At 40.0% G+C, this 19,634-nt stretch overlaps 1 protein-coding gene across 1 annotated transcript; it reads left to right on the plus strand.

The window, feature by feature from the left end:
* Window positions 1-14,991: 14,991 nt before the first annotated feature.
* On the plus strand, window positions 14,992-17,562 carry LOC137248504 (uncharacterized). The gene is made up of 4 exons (XM_067779456.1): window positions 14,992-15,252; window positions 15,337-15,456; window positions 15,728-16,650; window positions 16,762-17,562. The coding sequence occupies exons 1-4, from the start codon at window positions 15,195-15,197 to the stop codon at window positions 17,560-17,562; spliced, it is 1,902 nt and encodes a 633-aa protein (XP_067635557.1). The 5' UTR covers window positions 14,992-15,194.
* The last annotated feature ends 2,072 nt before the right edge of the window (window positions 17,563-19,634 follow it).

Raw genomic sequence — 19,634 nt, forward strand, 5'->3', positions numbered from 1 at the left:
ATCCGCGGATCTAGATAGCGGAAGCATATATGGAAGCGGGCTTGCTTTTTTTCTTTTTCTGCTGGATCAGACACGAGAGAGGTTGGTTTTCTTTTGGTATTGCAGCTGTGGAGGGAAAAGTTCAACTAAGGTACGATTGAGTGGTCAAGCTAATCACCTTTTTTTCGCGTATTTGGTCGGCATCCGTAACAACAATCAACGCCTCGAAGGATTGTGGTGAGAACGCCAAAACGATTCCACAAATAAGTGGGAGATTTAACCTAGTAATGGATGGTGCGCTTCCATGGACATGGTGACCTGCACGAACGAGTGACGCTCACTTCAATTTTTCCAGTTCTTGTGCGATCCCCCTTAATTGGTTATAAACAGAAGATGTGTTCGAAGAGCATTTAACTAACTTTAACCGGCAACCAGATCATGCGAACCGATCATAAAAAGAGTTCCTCCATTACATTGCTGTATTCGAGCTATCAAGCCGCTTTTCCGTCGCTTATGGAGGCCATGTCTGAAACCCAGGCGCCCAAAATCTACACTACCACCCTAAGAGTAGGAGCAATAGGGATATGGGGCGTAGAACCAATCCTCCCGTTGGCTATCAAAATCGATGGGATGCAATTGTTGTTATAACGCACTACCATTACAACGCGCCAACCACCATCACAAGTGCAACCACAACCACTTAGACAGCGCAACCACCACCAACAGCGCCTAACATTACAACGCACCAACAACCATCGCAAGTGCAACACAACCAATTAGACAGCACAACCACCACCGTCATCGCACACCTCAAAACGGTGCCCACTCACCAACATTGCGCGCCAAAACCGCGCACGACCACCACATTGCGCGCCAAAACGGCAACAACCAGCCGCCTCATAAGCTACCCCACCAATAGTCACCACCAATATTTAACAACCACCATCATCGCGCGTCAAAACCGCGCACCACCACCACTACTAATAGCGCCAACACCACGCGCGCATACCACCAGATACCACAACAATAATACCGGCAACAACACTCCACACCGGCAAGACAATTACAGCCGGGCCGCCAACCATAGGCCTGCGGCAAAACACGGCTACATCAACAGGAACCACACCTAATAGGTGAGTCCGTTCCAACCCCCTACCCACCCCAACAGGGAGAGTTAAATATAAATATAATTATATAGGTGTATGAGCATGCACGTACTTAGAAACACACATGTATAAATGATGATAAGTACATACATGCTTATATACTTGTACTAAGTATAATTATATATGTGTAAGCATACGCGTTCCTAGAAATACACAGTATAGAAATACGCAATAATAAATAAAAAAAAAAAAAATACAAGTATATTTGTGTTTAATCAAGTACATACTTAGAAATACATATTTATAGAGGAAATGAGTACATACCTGCTTATATACTTGTACTAGGTATAGCTATATACATATGTGTATGGGCATATACGTACTTATAAATACACATGTATAAGTAATGATAAATACATTCATGCATGTATACTTGTATCAAATATAATTATACATGTGTAAAGTATATGGGGTATTCCATCCCATTTCGACCAATTTTGAACCCGACCCCTTTAGAATTGGCTGAAAGTTTTTCTTCTTTTTCTAGCTTACGAAAGACGTTTTTCAGAATTTTTTCAAATTTTTTTATCCAACTCAAAAAAAAGTTATGAATTTTAAAAAAAACACCGTTTTTGTTTTCAAAATGCTATAACTTTTTCAAAAATTGGCCGTTTGGGATCTTTTTTTTTTAATTTGTTTTTAAATGTACTTTTCGGAAAAAATACAAAAAAATTTTTAAAGTTTTTTTTAAATTTTTCAGTTTTTCGAGATTTTTCGAATTACGCCATTTTTTTTTTCTCATAAAAAACTTAAATCAATTCTGCAATCATCCCGACTAATCCCGGAGTGGGCCGATTTTTTTTATATTTTTTTTATTTAATTGAAAAAAAATTTTCAAAAATAAAAATTTTTTTTTTTCAATTTTATTTATATAACAAAAAAATTTAAGAAAATTATTTTTAAGTATTCTTTTCTGATTCTAAGTATTGATTTCTGATTTTTAAGTATTCTTTTCATTAATCCTGGTTATTTTAATCTACGATATATGAAGAAAAAATATATGAAGAAAAGAATACTGTGACAGCTTCCTATCATACGTGTGGGGGCGTCTCCGTTTATTGTGCAGAACGTAATTTCTTCTATTTGATCCGCCAACATCTCACCCCTACTGTCCGCCCGCAAGTTTGAATGCCATAGATCGTGATGGGCATTAAAGTCGCCTAATATAATGCGAGTGTTGCCAGTGAGTAAGGCGTTAATATTAGGGCGGTATCCACTGGGGCAACAGATGGCAGGAGGGATGTAGATGTTGATGATTTCTAGGTTTGCATCGCCTAACCGGACAGATAGGCCTTGACGTTCTAAGACATTGTCCCTGCGGTCGATGCCAGGATCAAATATATGATATTGCACAGAGTGGTGTATGATAAACGCCAGGCCGCCTCCATTTCCGCTCATGCGATCTTTTCTGTGGACATTATACCCAGAACAGGTTTGCAGTGCAGATCTTGCTGTGAGTTTAGTCTCTTGAATCGCAGCAATGCGGATGTTGTGCCGCTTCATGAAATCCACTATCTCCGTGATCTTCCCAGTTAGTCCATTACAGTTTAACTACAGAATTCTGAAGTGCATAGGGGGAGACGTCGCCACTCTGGGAGTAAGTGACGGGTGACTACGCCTGGGTTGAGGAAGGCCAGGACGCAACTGCTGTTTGGCCCTGGGACTGGGCGTCCTTGGGCAAGCATTGGGGTACCCGGTAAATTGGGGTTTGCGACCTGGCAACATGGCGCAATGAAACCCGTCGGGGGGGCCGTCGCGGAGCTGCATTGGGCGGATGTCGCAAACATATATATTCTGTGCTGGCAAACGATGCAAACGGGGTTAGGGACTAAGAGTCTGTTTCCCTGACCTACACGATTGCTGTCGGAAAAGAGGGGGGGAAAGACAGGGGCAGGGGCTGATGCTCAGCATTGCTACCGACTCTGCTACGAAGATAGTAGTTATGAGTGGTAGCAGCTGTTTGAGGTGTTGGCGCCGAAGGGCGCGAGCAGCAGCGGGTACTAGTTGTGGCTTGCTGAGCAGCTGGGCTGCTGGAAGGTAGTGGGGGGCGCTAAGGCGTAGACTACGGGACACCCTTGGACGTGAACAGCAAGGAGCCACAAAATATTTATAAAAGTTACGTGGACGTCGGGTTTTGGGATCAAGCCCAGAATAACCTGTCCGATGCAAACATCCCTTACACGAGACACACTGAACAGAGTATGACCGTCATAAAAAGATTCTTTTCCGGCAGATGCAGCAAAACCATTTCTAAGGACCGGGGTCAGGAAACGGGCCCGGATTGGATTCGATACCTTCCCGGAGCAAGAGAATATGGAGTAGTCCCGCTGCAAGGAGCTGCTGGGAGGATGACAATTTGTGGGAGGGACGCAACAAATTAAATGGGGTTACACTGAAATGACAGTCCTAGGTCGGGAAAAATCTCGAGTCGCTCCGGTACATAAAACCGACTACCTTGGGAAGCACCGATGGCATCCTCAACCTCTTTGGCGGTGATGGTAATTGGTGACGCGCTGAATGTATGTTTATGTGCGTGTCTGTTGGCCCTCCGTCTATCTTTGTCGACCATAGAATGCTTTATATATTGCCGGCAGAAAGCGCTCGCGCATTTTTTCGCATCCAACAGCACTTTATCGCCAAAGGCGATGGCAACTTTGTCATTGTGCCTAGACGGATTCGATAGAGACTTAAGGGTGGACCAAAGTTTACCTACACCGGCAGAGAAGTTACAACCGCTTAGGTGCTCCTCCCATTTCGCCCGCTTGTGTTCATCAACAAGCGTTGGTTTATATCCCTTATTTGGGGGTCGCCGGGATCAAGCTATCTTATAAGGTCACGTTCTCTCGCTAAAATTGCGGCCTCCGCCGGGAAGTGGGCCGAATTTCTGGAATTCTACCGGCGGGAATGAAGCGAGCCGAGGCGGATTCAATGACCTTACGGAAAGCACGCTCCCCTTGGCGGGCATCAGTCGGGATATGGTGGCCAGCAAAGAGGTTGTCTGTAAAAGATTTGTATTCGTCCCACTTTCCGTTTTTAAAGTTTATGAAAGTGCGTTTTTCTGTGACGATGAAGTCGGCTGTACGCTGCAGCGAAATAAGTATAGGCAGGTGGTTGGATGCCAATTTTACCATCGGCTGCCAGTTGACGCAGTTTATGAGTTCTGCGCTCACGATTGAAATATCCGGCGAACTGTGACAGCTTCCTACCATAAAAAGTATTCAAGAATCGTTTGATGTGAGTGGACGTGTTTACACTGTGTCGTGGGGTGCGCGCATTTGTTATACGTTTTATTTCGTTTTCTTTCTTTTTGAACACTAACAAAATGCAATGTTCAGCTTGTAACACCAAAATCGACCGCACGAAGGTGGCTAAAGTCGCGTGTGTAGATTGTGGTGGCTTTTTTCATGCTTCTTGTGCCAAAGTCACAGCCGCTGATCTCGATTTTATGAAATTGAACAATGTAAAGCATAGATGTGAGCCGTGCATTGTTCTGCGCCGTAAATCGCTACATCAACAGCCATTACCTGGTGCTGCATCTGGGCTCTGTTCGGGTGATATAGCGGACGCATCTGCTGCGTCCGGATCGAGCGGTGCGACCACAAAATCGGCAACAACAGCACTTAGCAAACCAAAAATAACCACCAACAGCAGCCAAAAACAGCAAACACACAAGATACCCAGCAATAACCGTGACAATATACGTTCAAGTGCAAGTGAACGAAGCAATATCGTAAATAACAACAACACAAACGCATACGAAACGGAATCAATCCAGCCGTCACAGCAAATACATATTGATGGCGACATAAATACAAAGGAAATAACTTTGCAGTTGCTTTATGACGAAATTGTGAGTCTAAAGAAAGTGAATACCGAGTTTCTAAGCACGGTGAAACAACTCAAAGAGGAAAATCACAAACTGAGCGAGAGAGTATCGAGGCTTGAAAGTGTATTAAATTGGCGTGAACAACAACTACTAAGCAGTGCAGTCGATATTATTGGTGTACCAGCGCTAACAAGTGATAATGCGAATGAATGCACAAAGCAAATTTTAGGCGCTGCTTTGAACTTATCTGTTTCTCCAGAAGAGATAAGCAAGTGCTACATCAAAAAATTCAAGCAAACAAACGTGCTCCGTATTCATTTTGCCTCTACTGAGTTGAAGAGTAAAGTTATGTCCCAAAAACGGAGAGAAAAGGGGAAATTAACTTCTCAGCTTTTTGGTGATGGACAGAAAAGCACCAATATTTACATAAACGATAGTCTCACTAGCTACAACAGAGCGCTGCTTACAGTAGCGAAGAAAACAAAAAAAGCACAAAATTATAAGTACCTGTGGATAAATCATGGTAGAATAATGATGAAAAAGACTGATAATAGCGACGTTGTTATTCTTAGTACTTTTGACGATTTGTCAAAAGTAACGTAGTTTTCTAATTATTATTTAATACTTGCATATTTCAAATGGCTTTCTCAAATATTTTATATATAAACAACCTCGCTATAATCAGCCCTATTAATGATCTTGATTTGATGTATAATTCTACGGATTCGTTTGTTGCTATTCATCAAAACATACGTAGTCTTCGGCAAAATTTTGATTTATTGTTATGCAATCTAGAGATGTTTAAAAACTATCCCGACGTAATACTTTTGTCTGAAATCTGGATATACTCCCACGAAATTCATGATTTCACTATACCTGGTTATAATTTTTTCGCGAACACTAATGACAGTTATTCTGCAGGTGGTGTTGGAGTTTTTGTTCGGGATATGTATGAGTGTGATTATTTTGAATGCAATCTCACAAGTGCTGACATCCTAAAGGTTTCAATAAGTATTTCCGGTGCAGTCTTTACTTTTATATGTGTTTACAGGCTACATGCGATACCTGTTCAGATATTTGTGGAAGAGTTCTCAAATCTTCTCCGTAGTGAAAATTCAGCCAATATTGTCATCTTAGGTGACTTTAATTTAGATATTCTTAACGCTAATCCTACCATAGATAGTTTCCTAAATCTAATGGCTGGTCATGGCTTAACATCGTATTTAAATGAACCAACTCGTAGTATGTCTGGAAGCTGCTTGGATCACGTTTTCTGTCGTGTTAGTAATCATTTTCTCAGTAGTTTGCGTAGCCTAAATCTTGATGTCGGAATAACAGATCACACTATGACTGGTGTACTACTAAGCAAGGCCTGTGCAAAAAACAATAATAAAAAGGTTAGTTCTTGTTTAACACAAATAAATTTTGACGCTCTAAACGAACTATTGCGATTTGAGTCATGGGATGAATGTTACTCTGAAAAAGACGTATCCAAGGCATTTAATATTTTTCTGAACATTTTTAACAGACACATTAAGTCTGCTAGCTTTTCTTTTATCCCTCGCAGATCTGATTATAAGTTAAAACCATGGATTAGCAAAAAGTTGCTCAAAAAAATTCATCTAAAAAACAAGCTTGGAAAAAAGTGTAAAAACCACCCATCAAACGCAAATCTTCGCAGCAGGTATATGAAATTATGTAGAGAACTGAAAAAAGAAGTACACGTGGAGCGTGATAATTTCTATCGAAATAAGTTTAGGTCTTCCTATGGCAATCCAAAGAAGGAATGGAATATTATTAACGGTCTTCTGAATCGCAGTTGTAAAGCTAATAATACATCAATTGTTTTATGTGATGGTAGCGTGAGCTTTTCTGATCCTCCAATAGTGGCAAACCTTTTCAATGATCACTTTCTATCAATAGGGCAATCACCTGTTTTCGAATCCTCCGCTCTGATACCTGAGTTCTCGAATTCGGGAAATAGTTTTTTTTTCGAGCCATTTACTGGCATTGAAGTTTTAAAAACAATTAATTCTCTGAATAACTCTAGATCATGTGGTTGTGATGGAATTTCGAATCAGACTCTTAAATATGTGGCACTAAATTTAGTTGATATCCTAACGCATTTGTTTAATATGAGTATTTTAGGTGGATCATTTCCTTTAGACTTAAAATGCGCTATTGCCATTCCTTTATTTAAAAAGGGTGACAAAACGGATATAAATAACTACAGGCCTATTTCATTACTGTCTTCAATTTCAAAAATTTTTGAAAAACTGGTTAAAGGTCGAATCCTATCATTTCTTGACAATAATAACTATTTCAGCTCAATGCAATTCGGGTTCAGATATGGGCGGTCAACAGAAGATGCCCTGCTGGACTTTTGTTCTCACATATATAGGGAACTAGACAATAAAAAGAATTGTGCTGGACTGTTCGTTGATATCACTAAAGCATTTGACATGGTTGATCATCAAATTTTATTAGACAAATTGTATTTTGCGGGCTTCCGTGGTTTTATATATAATTGGTTTAAATCTTATTTGTCAGGAAGAATTCAAAAAGTAAAAGTTGGAAGTAGTATAAGTAACCCAGTTACAATTAGCTTAGGTGTACCTCAAGGATCTGTCTTAGGTCCTATTCTATTTTTGATTTACCTTAATTCAATATTCTCGCTGCCATTGTATGGAAAAGTAACAGCCTTCGCTGACGACCTTGCTATCGCCTATGGCTCATCGACCTATCTGGATTTAGTAGCAGGAATCAATAACGATGTGCATTTGCTAAGAGTGTGGTTTGCAGCACATAAGCTCTGTGTCAGCAAGAAAACGAAGTTGATGTATTTCAATTTGCATCCAAAATCCTCACCTGACATAGCCATTGTATTCCATGCTACTGACTGCAAACGTTTCGTACTAAATAATTTTCTGTTCTGTGCATCGTTTAAAGCTGAAGTAACTTGTTCCGATAAGTGCTTCACTATTGAAAAAGTAAGCGACTTCCAATATCTTGGTGTTATTGTTGACCAAAACTTGAGTTGGTCTACGCATATTTCTCGTTTGAAGTCCTACTTGCGATCTTCCGTTCGTTATTTTTACAATTTAAGAAAAGTTTGTTCAAACGAAACACTTAAAACTATTTACTACGCTTTAGTCCACTCCAAGCTCCAATATGGTATAACCTGTTGGGGTGGCGCTGCAGGTAATAAAATCCAGCAGCTTCTAACTATTCAAAAATGGGTCATAAGAAAAATATGTAATGTTGATCGTTTTCACCACTCTATGGAGTTGTTTAGGGATCTGAAAGTTCTTCCTGTTAAGCATATGTACTACTATAAAACGTTAAAGATATTTTTCATTCGCTGTGGGTATTTACATAGCCTGGTATCGGATAGTTATAACTTGAGGCAAAACTCATATGGACTTGTGTATGTCCCGACCTCTCGAACAACCAGCTTCAACAACTTCTTTACTATCGTTTCTTGTAAAGCTTTTAATGCGTTGCCTGCATGTATACGTGTCACTAGAAATCTGAATGAGTTTTTGGGAAAGGTTAAATCTTTTCTACTAGAGAAATCACACGAAGACATCAAAATTTTGCTGAACCATAGCACTTAAAAAAGTATATGTACATATTGTATTAATATATTTTATTACTCATTATTTTTAATCAAACTTCACCCCACGCACTATTTTACATGTTTTTGAATTCAATTTTATTCGGAGATGGCATTCGATACTAAAATACATATATTTTTACAGAATGCCTTACTTTTCTTTCTGTAATTATGGTTAATTTAATTTAAGTCGCTATTGTAACATATATGCTGTTTTGAAAGAAAATGAATAAAAAATGAAATGAAAATGAAATGAAATGAAATGAAATACGTGTGGGGCGTCTCCGTTTATTGTTCAGAACGTCGTTTCTTCTATTTGATCCGCCAACATCTCACCCCTACTGTTCCCCCGCAAGTTTGAATGCCATAGATCGAGATGGGCATTGAAATCGCCTAAGATAATGCGATTGTTGCCAGTGAGTAAGGCGCTGATATTAGGGCGGTATCCACTTGGGCAACAGGTGACTAGGTTTGTATCGCCTGACCGGACAGATAAGCCTTGACGTTCTAAGACACTGTCCCCGCGGCCGATGTCGGGATCAAATATATGATATTGCACAGAGTGGTGTATGATAAACGCGAGGCCGCCACCATTTCCGCTCTCGCGATCTTTTCTGTGGACATTATACCCAGAACAGGTCTGCAGAGCAGATCTTGCTGTGAGTTTAGTCTCTTGAATCGCAGCAATGCGGAGGGGGGAAGAAGACGAGGGCAGGGGCTAATGCTCGGCATTGCTCCCGACTCTACTAAGGAGATTGTAGGTATGAGTGGGAGCAGCCGTGTGAGTTGGTGGCGCCGTAGGGCGCGAGCAACAGCGGGTACTTGTTGTGGCTTGCTGAGCAGCGGGGCTGCTGGAAGGCAATGGGGAGCGCTAAGGCGCAGACTACGGGACGTCCTAGGGCGTGAAGAGCAAGGAGCAACAAAAGATTTATAGAAGTTACGTGGACGTCTGGTTTTGGGATCTAGCCCAGAACAACCTGTCCGATGCAAGCAGCCCTTACACGAGACACACTACCATGATCGTCCTAAAAAATTCTTTTCCGACAGATGCAGCAAAACCATTTCTCAGCACCGGGGTCAGGAGACGGTCCCGGATTGGGTTCGATACCTTCCCGGAGCAAGAGAATATGGAGCAGTCCCGCTTCAAGGAGCTGCTGGGGGATGACAATTTGTGGGAGGAGCGCACCAAATTAAATTGGGTTACCCTGAAATGACAGTCCTTAGTCGGGAAAAATCCCGAGTCGCTCCGGTACATAGAACCGACTGCCTTGGGAAGCGGTGGTAATGAGTCTTGGTGATCGTGCGCTAGGTAGAAGGAAGCAAGTTTAAAGCTCCTCCCTAGCACCTCGACGTTAAACGCTGTCAGATCCTCGTCGCTAAAATTGGGTAGAAGAAAAACATTAAGAATAGACTTAGCCAATATACATGTGCGAGGATTACCCTTTTCCTAAGCGCTATAAAGTTTATACGCTGGTGTCCGCAGGCCACAGATCCTATTAGCAGTGATCCACGGTTCCTGGACTAGTACGATGTCTACCGCACCTGATGACAGGTGCAGTAGGAGTGCAGCTGATGCTGCTTTGCAGTGATGCAGGTTTATTTGGGAGGACCCAAATCGCGGTTTGTTTGTGCTCTCCTCCGTGAGCGTCGCGTCCGAATCGCCATCCTCCAGAAGCTGACCCTCAGAGTACAACCCTCTGAGAGCCAAGCTTCCGCCCGAGCCTGAGGAAGCGTAGCCACCAGCTTTTTCGCTCTCGTCTACCTCCATCTCGTCTTCACTGGGGGGGTTCAACCACAACCGTACGAGACTTAAGGTTTACCAAGGCTTCGACGTCAGCCTTATAAACCTTAAGACTTATATTCTTGAATCCGTAGCTTACCCTGAAATCCTGCCTTTTCAACGCTTCGACGCTAGCGCTCGCCCTTGGTCCTGGGGGGTTATCACGCGCCTCCACTACCTTGAGGCGCGCGCCCGGATATACCTCACCTATATACCTGGCGTCGTCACAGGCAATTAGTTCGATATTGCCCTGGAACCACCCTGCATCGGTATAAGAAGGCGGTGGACCAGGGTTGCCTTTTTTGACCTTAACGGCCACAGTATCGAGCGCTGCCTCAATCCACTTCCACTGCTGTTTCGGGATCCTGCCATCTTCGCTGCTCTCGCCTATAATGCCAATGATCTGCCGATCCTTGGCTATTTGGGCGAAAGACCGCATCCAGCCTCCCTGCGTCTTGGCCATTTTCGGTGCGGTAGGGTTGGATTCATCCATAGACCGCTGGCGTTTCGAGGCTTCATCACTCTCGACCCAGTCCAGCCTGAAGTCTGGCAACATTTGTCTCGCCCAAGCAAGGTCACGCTGCTCCTTCGCACAGTCCTCCGCAGAAACTTCCCCCTTCCATTATCGGCGAGGAGGCATTCCTGCGCAGGATCCGGTCAGCCCAGTGCTTGTCTTGGTGACTGGGCTTTTTTAGTCCCTTGACCCTAGAGCCACCACCCCAAATCCCTGGATACCCCAGCAGCCAAACCGCCAGACGCTTGACGCTGAGTGGCAGCCATGCTGTTGGCTACGAGAGGTACCGGCCTTCGGAATACCCGGGCTGGATTCTCTCGGCCTACCCACCCGCCCGGTATTCGATGCACTCCGTTAGCGACTGGGCTATTTATGGGTCGTATAACACCTTGATCTAGCCCATTAAGGAGGAAGGGAGAGAAAAAGAGGAAAAGAAAGAAAGATAGTGTTAAGAGAGGGTGGGAAGAAAGGTCACCGCTCGAATTAGCCGCCGAAGCGTTACCAGGTGCCACCACGAGGAGGCTCCGCCCCTACATGACGAGGGGAGGGTGCAAAAACACCTACGAGTCGACGATTTGGGATGACGCCGGTGAGTGCAACGCACAATACCCCCTTGTATTTCGTTAGTTTTTTGAAATAAAGTTTACATCCCTACACCAGTACTGAAACCGTATTAGGAGGGAGGACGAGAAAAAATATAAGAGAAAATACAGGAACAATACGGAGAAAATATAGGTATTAGTGAATCCAGCCCAGATAGCACAAAAAGGAGGGTAAAAGTCTAGGACATTAGTTGCGTTCCAATAAAGCGTGATCCAGATACGGATAGAAATTTAACATGAAATACAACAACAACGCTGCATCCATTTCGGATCAAAAGGGTGGCTCTGTTGACTTTGTTTTTTATGAAAATTTTTTGACAGCATACCCACTGTACTTGGTAGCATTTACAGACAAATGCAATAGGGCATTCAATATCTAACATATTTTTTCCTCTCATTAACCCATAAATTTAAGCTATAAGTCTGAAAACAAATTATTCAGGCCATAAAGTAATAACATGACATTCATTTTAAATCACGGTAGAAAAACTATACATTTTTTATTTGAAAAATGCAAGAACCTTAACATAATGCGGAATTGCTTTTTGCACAAAGCTTATTTACCTCAAAACTTAAAATGCTTCTTTTGGTACTCCTTGCGACATTTTTGGACCTTAAACAGTTAAACTGGCTTTGTTAAGCATTAGTACTCTTAGCTTTTTTTAATTGCCTAATACCATACAAATTTATATGGAAAATATATCGTATTTGTGGCATGGTTTAACCCTCTATAACTCATCAATAATTTTATTTCAATTAAATCGGATAGATTCGTGAATAAAAAGTCGATTTTTTTATTTTTTTATTTCAAAATTTTTTATTTTGTATGGATACTATTATAAAAAGGGGAGTGTAGCCGACAGGCAACAATGAGCAACAGTGGAAAGAAAATTATCAGAAAAGTTATTAGCGATTAGAAAAGGTGGAAATTTCTTTCTATTGGAACTGTTATGGAAACGCATTTACAATGGATCAGCAAGGAAGGCAGTCGGCATGATCTGGTGGTGCACAGTGGCTAGTCATGTCGGCTGGGCTGGGTTCTTTCCAACCTTGCTGTCCTGCGCCATGAACAGAAAAAAGGTCATATCATGCCTTTAAAAAAAAACTGACAAAAAGCGCAGAATTAATTCAAAACTCTCAAATGGACTAAAACAACATCCAGCCGAACCGGAGGTCACGGACAGACCGTTAAAACATTCAAAATTTTAAATTTAAAAAAAAAGATATTCAAAGAAATTTAACGCAAAAAAAATTTGAACCGAACCGGAAATGACCGGTTACTATTACTGAAAACCAAAGAAGCTGAAAAAGGGGGAAAAACAAAGAGGCTGAAAATAAAAAAAAGAGAAAAGGGCCGAATATACATAGGGCCGCCGCGGGTGTTGCTGCGACGCCCGGTGCTTGTCCTACCCTCAAAACCATGGCCACCGACGCACCTATATTTCGGTGGCCCCTTACCTGCGTTACCTAGTGCCTTCTCAATGAGCGGAGACATCAGCATTCCCATTTTAATAACAAGTTTATTCAATTCATTACAAAAAAAAAATCAGCGAAAACATATTTATAATTATTAATCAATATCAGATAAACCTCTAAGATCGAAACTAACTAACGGTCAATCTTACGAAATCAAGATCAAAAGAGAAAGAACTTGTTTCATCATCGATAGTTGATTCGGTTCTATATCTTCCTCACGTCTTTATAGGTGAGAAAAAGGACTTAATCAGAAAAAAAAATTGTGTCTAAGGAAAAAGGTTAATAATAAAAAGACAGGTGTAACCCATGAAAATTGTTTAATCTGTCTTGATATTGATTTTGTAAGACAATATTCCTTACAAACGATCTGGTATAAACCTTGACTAATTGCCACGATTACGTGTATATACGACAGCAAATGCAATATAACTAAACCTATACTAAGGCTTATTAAAAATATGATAAGGGAACCCTGAAGCAAAAAAGAAATTTTCCAATCTTATGTATTACCAAAAATGTAGTATGTAGTAAGGTATATTTATTATTTTCTAACCTTATCCTATCCTACCTTTATTCATTTTATTTTATTTTACTCTATTGTAGTTTTATGGGTTTTTGAACATTTAGTTAAATTTTATTGTATTTTGTTGTATCTTATTTGTATTACCACTGTTTATAATCTTTATTATCTTACTATTATTTTAATTATTTATTTTATTAATTATTTTTTTTATTTTATTACAGCTGATTTTATTATAATTTAATCCGTATATAAGTGGTTATTGTATATTTAGTTTAACTTTATTGTATTGTATTTATATTTACTGTTATTTAGTTTAATAGTAATTTTAATTCCATATATTTTCCTCTCCCTCCCTTTACTACCTTCAATCTAGGTACAGTTTTATTTCTAGTTTTCTGTTATATAACTGAAATAAGTTTCATACATGTTTTGGATATGAATGCTACGAAATATTTCATGTCGAGAACGAGCAATTATAATAAATATATAATTATTCGTTTGATTTATTTCGTGCTACCATGTTTTAAATTGATTATGGGTCTCTCTTTTTTTTTGTGTGTTCATTCAGATTGAGTCTATATGTATTTGTGGAACAACTTATGTACCTATAATAATCCTACAGAATTAATGTCTTGGCATATTTATACTAAACATGTTATTATTACCAAGGCCTATCTAAGTGTTTGTTGGATATATTTCATAATGTCTTGTATAATATTTTGTGGGCTTAAGCGAAGTTGTTAATATTTGCCATAGATTTAGTTACTATTAATTAAGTAGAAATTTGAGCTTCATAATTGAATGGCTGGCAAAAAAGGACAGGTTTATGTTAAAAGTGAATAAAACCGAACCATGTAACCTGACACCGATATAAATTCACTTTGTCGGTGCTTATTAATTCGTTTTGTTTTAAGCTTACAAAATATTACCAACTACGTAACAATTTGTAGGCCCGAAGTAGCGCAGAACAATCACTTTCAAATGGGTGTTGACTTTATAAATATATAACTATATAGGTAAAGTGTTACACTTATAATACGAAGGAACACTGGCCAACGTCGTGATTTCTTTAAAATATATATAGAACTTCAGTACAAAAATATTACTTAAACCTCTGCTAATAGGTTAATGCAAAACTTGTTCGAATGTAGGTTCAAAAAAAAAACGCTAATAGAACATTTAATGCGCGCGAAAGGTCTTACAATTTAATTTATGTACACATGCATGTATCTATCATTGGTTACCCATGTGTATTTCTAAGTCCGTTATGCTTATACATATATAACTATATTCGATACAAGTATGTATTTATCATCGGTTAAACATGTGTACTTCCAAGAATGCATATACTTTACACATCGTTGATGCATATGCAATACCACCTATCTACCAATTGCAAAACCTCCCAACTGACGAAAGTGGCAAAAATGAGATTTGGTAACCCTGCATTCCAGGCATCGAGTTTCATATATAAAAATAAAAAATTTCGTATTCCAACAGAAAATTCCATAAAAAAACGGTAAATGCAAAACCGCATGTAAAGTGTGTAGTCAAATTTTATTTGCAAAACCAACCATCATTTAGTTCTGCTCAGCAAGTTGATCAACCAAGTGTCAATACTACGGACAGGGAGTGGGCTAATTTCTTTGTGTTCTTTGCTTTTCAAATTTCTTCAAATTTTAACTTTTTGTGAATATAATATATGTACATACATGCCAGAAATGGCTTCAAATGAAGGATCTGATATAATTATGGACAAGTTTTTGAAAGGTAACAAAAAAAGAAATATTGTGCTTTATATACATATATAATATCAACGTGTTTTCATGTATGTACATTAAAATATAAATTTAGATGCTTGGGCGACTCCACCAAGTTCTCCTGGAACTTCCTATTCAGAGTTGGAATTGTCGCCGTACACGCATGGGATGCGCATCTCAATAGAGAATGATGAAGAATTTTTCAATTTTCCCAGTATGTTCAATTCTCCTGTTAAGAAAGATATAACCAAAACCAAAACTATTTACGAAGAGGCCAGAATATACATAAGAGGAACCTACGCAATTCAGAAGGTCGCGGGTAAGGAATTCAACGCGTTGTAAGAAAATTCCTCCACCTCCATAAGAAATACACTATGCGGCGAATTCCTTACCCGTGAGGTGCTGAATTGCGCTGGACCCTCTTATATTCTAGCCTATTTGCTATTTGGTTACATGTAAAGAAATGTTGTATGTGTTTCTTCCAGCTACGGCAAGAGCGAAGAGCGACACAGATAACAATGCGGCGGAATCAAAAAAACACAGCAACGATTCTATCAAATGTGACTGTGATATTCATACTTCCCCCAGCAATCAACACCTTCCAGAAATAAAAATTTTGGAAGAAAACAAAAATAAAAGACGAAAACGGAACACAGACAATTGGAAAAGAGAGATCAACAAAAAGAAAAGAATGCTTGGAGAAGAGTACATAGGGTTTCGCAAAGTACAAAACAAAATAGTCCAAGATGTGCCACGAATGAAGAGAGTGCTTAATAAGTCAATTTGTGCTAAAGCTTGCAAAAAGAGTAAAACATTTGATTGTAAAAGGTTTAGTGAGCAGCAAAGAAAACACATTTTTGCAAACTTTTGGAAAAACATTAATTGGCAACAAAAACAAAAATATGTTTGCTCGCTGGTTCACGTTCAAAATACAAAAGCAACTAAGCGCAGCAAATTAAAGAAATCAAATTCTTTCGCATATTTTCTCAAAGATGGTACCGAAAGGCGAAGGGTTTGCAAAAATATGTTTTTATCGACCTTAGGACTAAAGGCATGGACTGTACGTTCGTGGCTCACTAATACACAGGTTTCGTGCAGCTCTAAAAAGAAACGCAATTCCACGAAAAATTCCAAAAAAAAACTTGTAAAAAATTTTTTGGCATCTTTGCCAAAGCTCCCGTCACATTACTGCAGGTCAACATCAAGCAAACTCTATTTAGAGCCAGTTATTGAAACAAAATCACAGTTGTACTCTCTTTATAAGAATAACGCTCTCGAACTTTCTCTACCCGTAGTCTCAAGATGTTATTTTGATAATATCTTCTCCGAAGAAAATATATCTCTTTTTAAACCTAAAAAAGATGAGTGCAATACTTGCATTGCTTTTAAGACCGGAAATATATCCGAAGTGGAATAAAAATGTCACATCGACCTCAAAAATTCAGCACGATTAGAAAAAAAGAATGATACCATTCTTGCCAATTCTGGAGAAATTCATTTAATTACCGTTGACCTACAGGCTGTTAAACTATGCCCAAAATTAAACGCCAGCGCTGCTTATTATAAAACTAAGCTTGCTGTGCATAACTTCACAGCTTACAACTTAGTTACTAAAGAAGTTGTTTGCTATTGGTTTGATGAAACCGCAGCCGACTTAAAGTCTTCAACGTTTGCCAACTTTTATATGGACTATATATCATCAATACTTCGTAAAGATGTAAAACCTGTGGTGATTTATTCCGATGGTTGCACATATCAGAATCGAAATTCTGTTGTCGCCAATGCACTCCTTAGGCTTGCCATTGAATACAATGTTGACATAACTCAAAAATTTTTAGTAAAGGGGCATACACAGATGGAGGTAGATTCGGTTCACTCTGTAATTGAGCGGAAATTGAAGAATCGGCAAATATATTTACCTAGCCAATATATTTCGACAACACAGGAATCCAGACGCAATCCGTTTCCATATATCGCAAGAGAGTTGGACTACACATTTTTTAAAGACTATGATAATAAAGAATATCAATTATATGAATCCATACGCCCAGGTCGCAAAAAAGGGGATAAAGTCGTTTTCGATTTACGTGTCTTGAAATACTCTTCCGATGCATCAATCAATTATAAGTTGTCTTTCGAAAGCACCTTTCTAGAGCTTCCACACCGACCTAAACGTAAATGGAATAAAAACACTCCTCACGCTCTTTATTTGTCTCGTATACCAATACAAAAATCTAAATACCAGCACTTACAAGAACTGAAACATGTAATTCCTTCAGACTGTCACTACTTTTATGACAATTTACCTTACAAACAATAGATACTAAGATTTATGTCTGTAAAGTTAATTATAAAAAAGATAAAAAGAAATAGTTTTGTTTTTATTCGATATGCGGGTTGGAAATATTTACGTGTAAAAATAAGAGGAAAATTTATTTGCAAAACCGTCTATAAAAAATAAAACTTACAGAAACACACATTTATGATAAACTTCAGTTCAATACTGGTTTACTGAGGTAAGTTGCACCTATTAAAAGTAGAAAAAAGATTTCAGTCCCAACTTTATAAATAAGATTAAAAGAAAACTCGTTTTTTACATCTCCTGTAAAATTTGCTTGCCGTCAGATAAATGGTTTTGCAGTTGGTAGATAGGTGGTATTGCATATGCATCAACGACATGTATAATTATATTTGATACAAGTATACATGCATGTATGTATTTATCATTACTTATACATGGGTATTTATAAGTACGTATATGCCCATACACATATATAACTAAACCTAGTATAAGTATATAAGCAGGTATGTACTTATTTTCTCTATAAATGTGTATTTCTGAGTATGTACATGATTATACACAAATATACTTGTATTTGATACAAGTATATATGCAGGTATGTATTTATTATTGCTTATACCTGTGTATTTCTAGGAATGCGTGTGCTTACACATATATAATACTTAGCACAGGTATATAAGCATGTATGTACTTATCATCATTTATACATGTGTGTTTCTAAGTACGTGCATGCTCATACACCTATATAATTATATTTATATTTAACTCTCCCTATTGGGGTAGGTAGGGGGTTTGAACGGACTCACCCATTAGCTGTGGTTCCTGTTGATGTAGCCGTGTTTTGCCGCAGGCCTATGGGTGGCGGCCCGGCTGTAATTGTCTTGCCGGTGTGGAGTGTTGTTGCCGGTATTGTTGTTGTCGTTTCTGGTGGTATGCGCGCGAGGTGTTGGCGCTATTAGTAGTGGTGGTGGTGCGCGGTTTTCACGCGCGACGATGGTGGTTGTTAAATATTGGGGGTGGCTATTGGTGGGGTAGCTTATGAGGCGGCTGGTTGTTGCCGTTTTGGCGCGCAATGTGGTGGTCGTGCGGTGTTTTGGCGCGCAAAGTTGGCAAGCGGGCACCGTTTTGGGGTGTGCGAAGACGGTGGTGGTTGCGCTGTCTAAGTGGTTGTGGTTGCACTTGCGATGGTGGTTGGCACGTTGTAATGGTAGGCGCTGTTGGTGGTGATTGCGCTGTCTAAGTGGTTGTGGTTTCACTTGCGATGGTGGTAGGCGCCTTGTAATGGTAGGCGCTATTGGTGGGGTAGCTTATGAGGCGGCTGGTTGTTGCCGTTTTGGCGCGCAATGTGGTGGTCGTGCGCGGTTTTGGTGCGCAATGTTGGTGAGTGGGCACCGTTTTGGGGTGTGCGATGACGGTGGTGGTTGCGCTGTTTAAGTGGTTGTGGTTGCACTTGAGATGGTGGTTGGCGCTGTTGGTGGTGGTTGCGCTGTCTAAGTGGTTGTGGTTGCACTTGCGATGGTGGTTGGCGCGTTGTAATGGTAGGCGCTGTTGGTGGTGGTTGCGCTGTCCAAGTGGTTGTGGTTGCACTTGTGATGGTGGTTGGCGCGTTGTAATGGTAGTGTGTTATAACAACAATTGCATCGCATCGATTTTGATAGCCAACGGGAGGATTGGTTCTACGCCCCAGATCCCTATTGCACCTACTGTTCGGGCGGTCGTGTAGATTTTGGGCGCCTGGGTTTCAGACATGGCCTCCATAAGCGACGGGGAAGCGACTAGCTCGATAGCGGATAGCTCGAATACAGCAATGTTATGGAGGAACTCTTTTATGATCGGTTCGCATGATCTGGTTGCCGGTTAAAGTTAGTTAAATGCTCTTCGAACACATCTTCTGCATACGGTCGCCCTTGCCCGGGTTTCGCAAAATGTTTTTTTTCCCAGCTTATACCCAATTAAGAGGGATCGCACAAGAACTGGAAAAATTGTAGTGGGCGTCACTCGTTCGTGCAGGTCACCATGTCCATAGAAGCGCACCGTACATGACTAGGTCAAATCTCCCACTTATTTGTGTAATTGTTTTGGCGTTCTCA

The sequence above is a fragment of the Eurosta solidaginis genome, chromosome 4, assembly GCF_040869045.1.
Source record: "Eurosta solidaginis isolate ZX-2024a chromosome 4, ASM4086904v1, whole genome shotgun sequence".
Taxonomy (NCBI): Eukaryota; Metazoa; Arthropoda; class Insecta; order Diptera; family Tephritidae; genus Eurosta; species Eurosta solidaginis.

Excerpts from the sequence above, each read along its gene's own strand:
- LOC137248504 (XM_067779456.1), top strand. The coding sequence starts at position 15,195 with ATGCCAGAAATGGCTTCAAATGAAGGATCTGATATAATTATGGACAAG. Across the intron at positions 15,457-15,727 it reads AGAATTTTTCAATTTTCCCA|CTACGGCAAGAGCGAAGAGC; the intron begins GTATGTTCAATT and ends TGTTTCTTCCAG. Across the intron at positions 16,651-16,761 it reads AGACCGGAAATATATCCGAA|GCTGTTAAACTATGCCCAAA; the intron begins GTGGAATAAAAA and ends GTTGACCTACAG.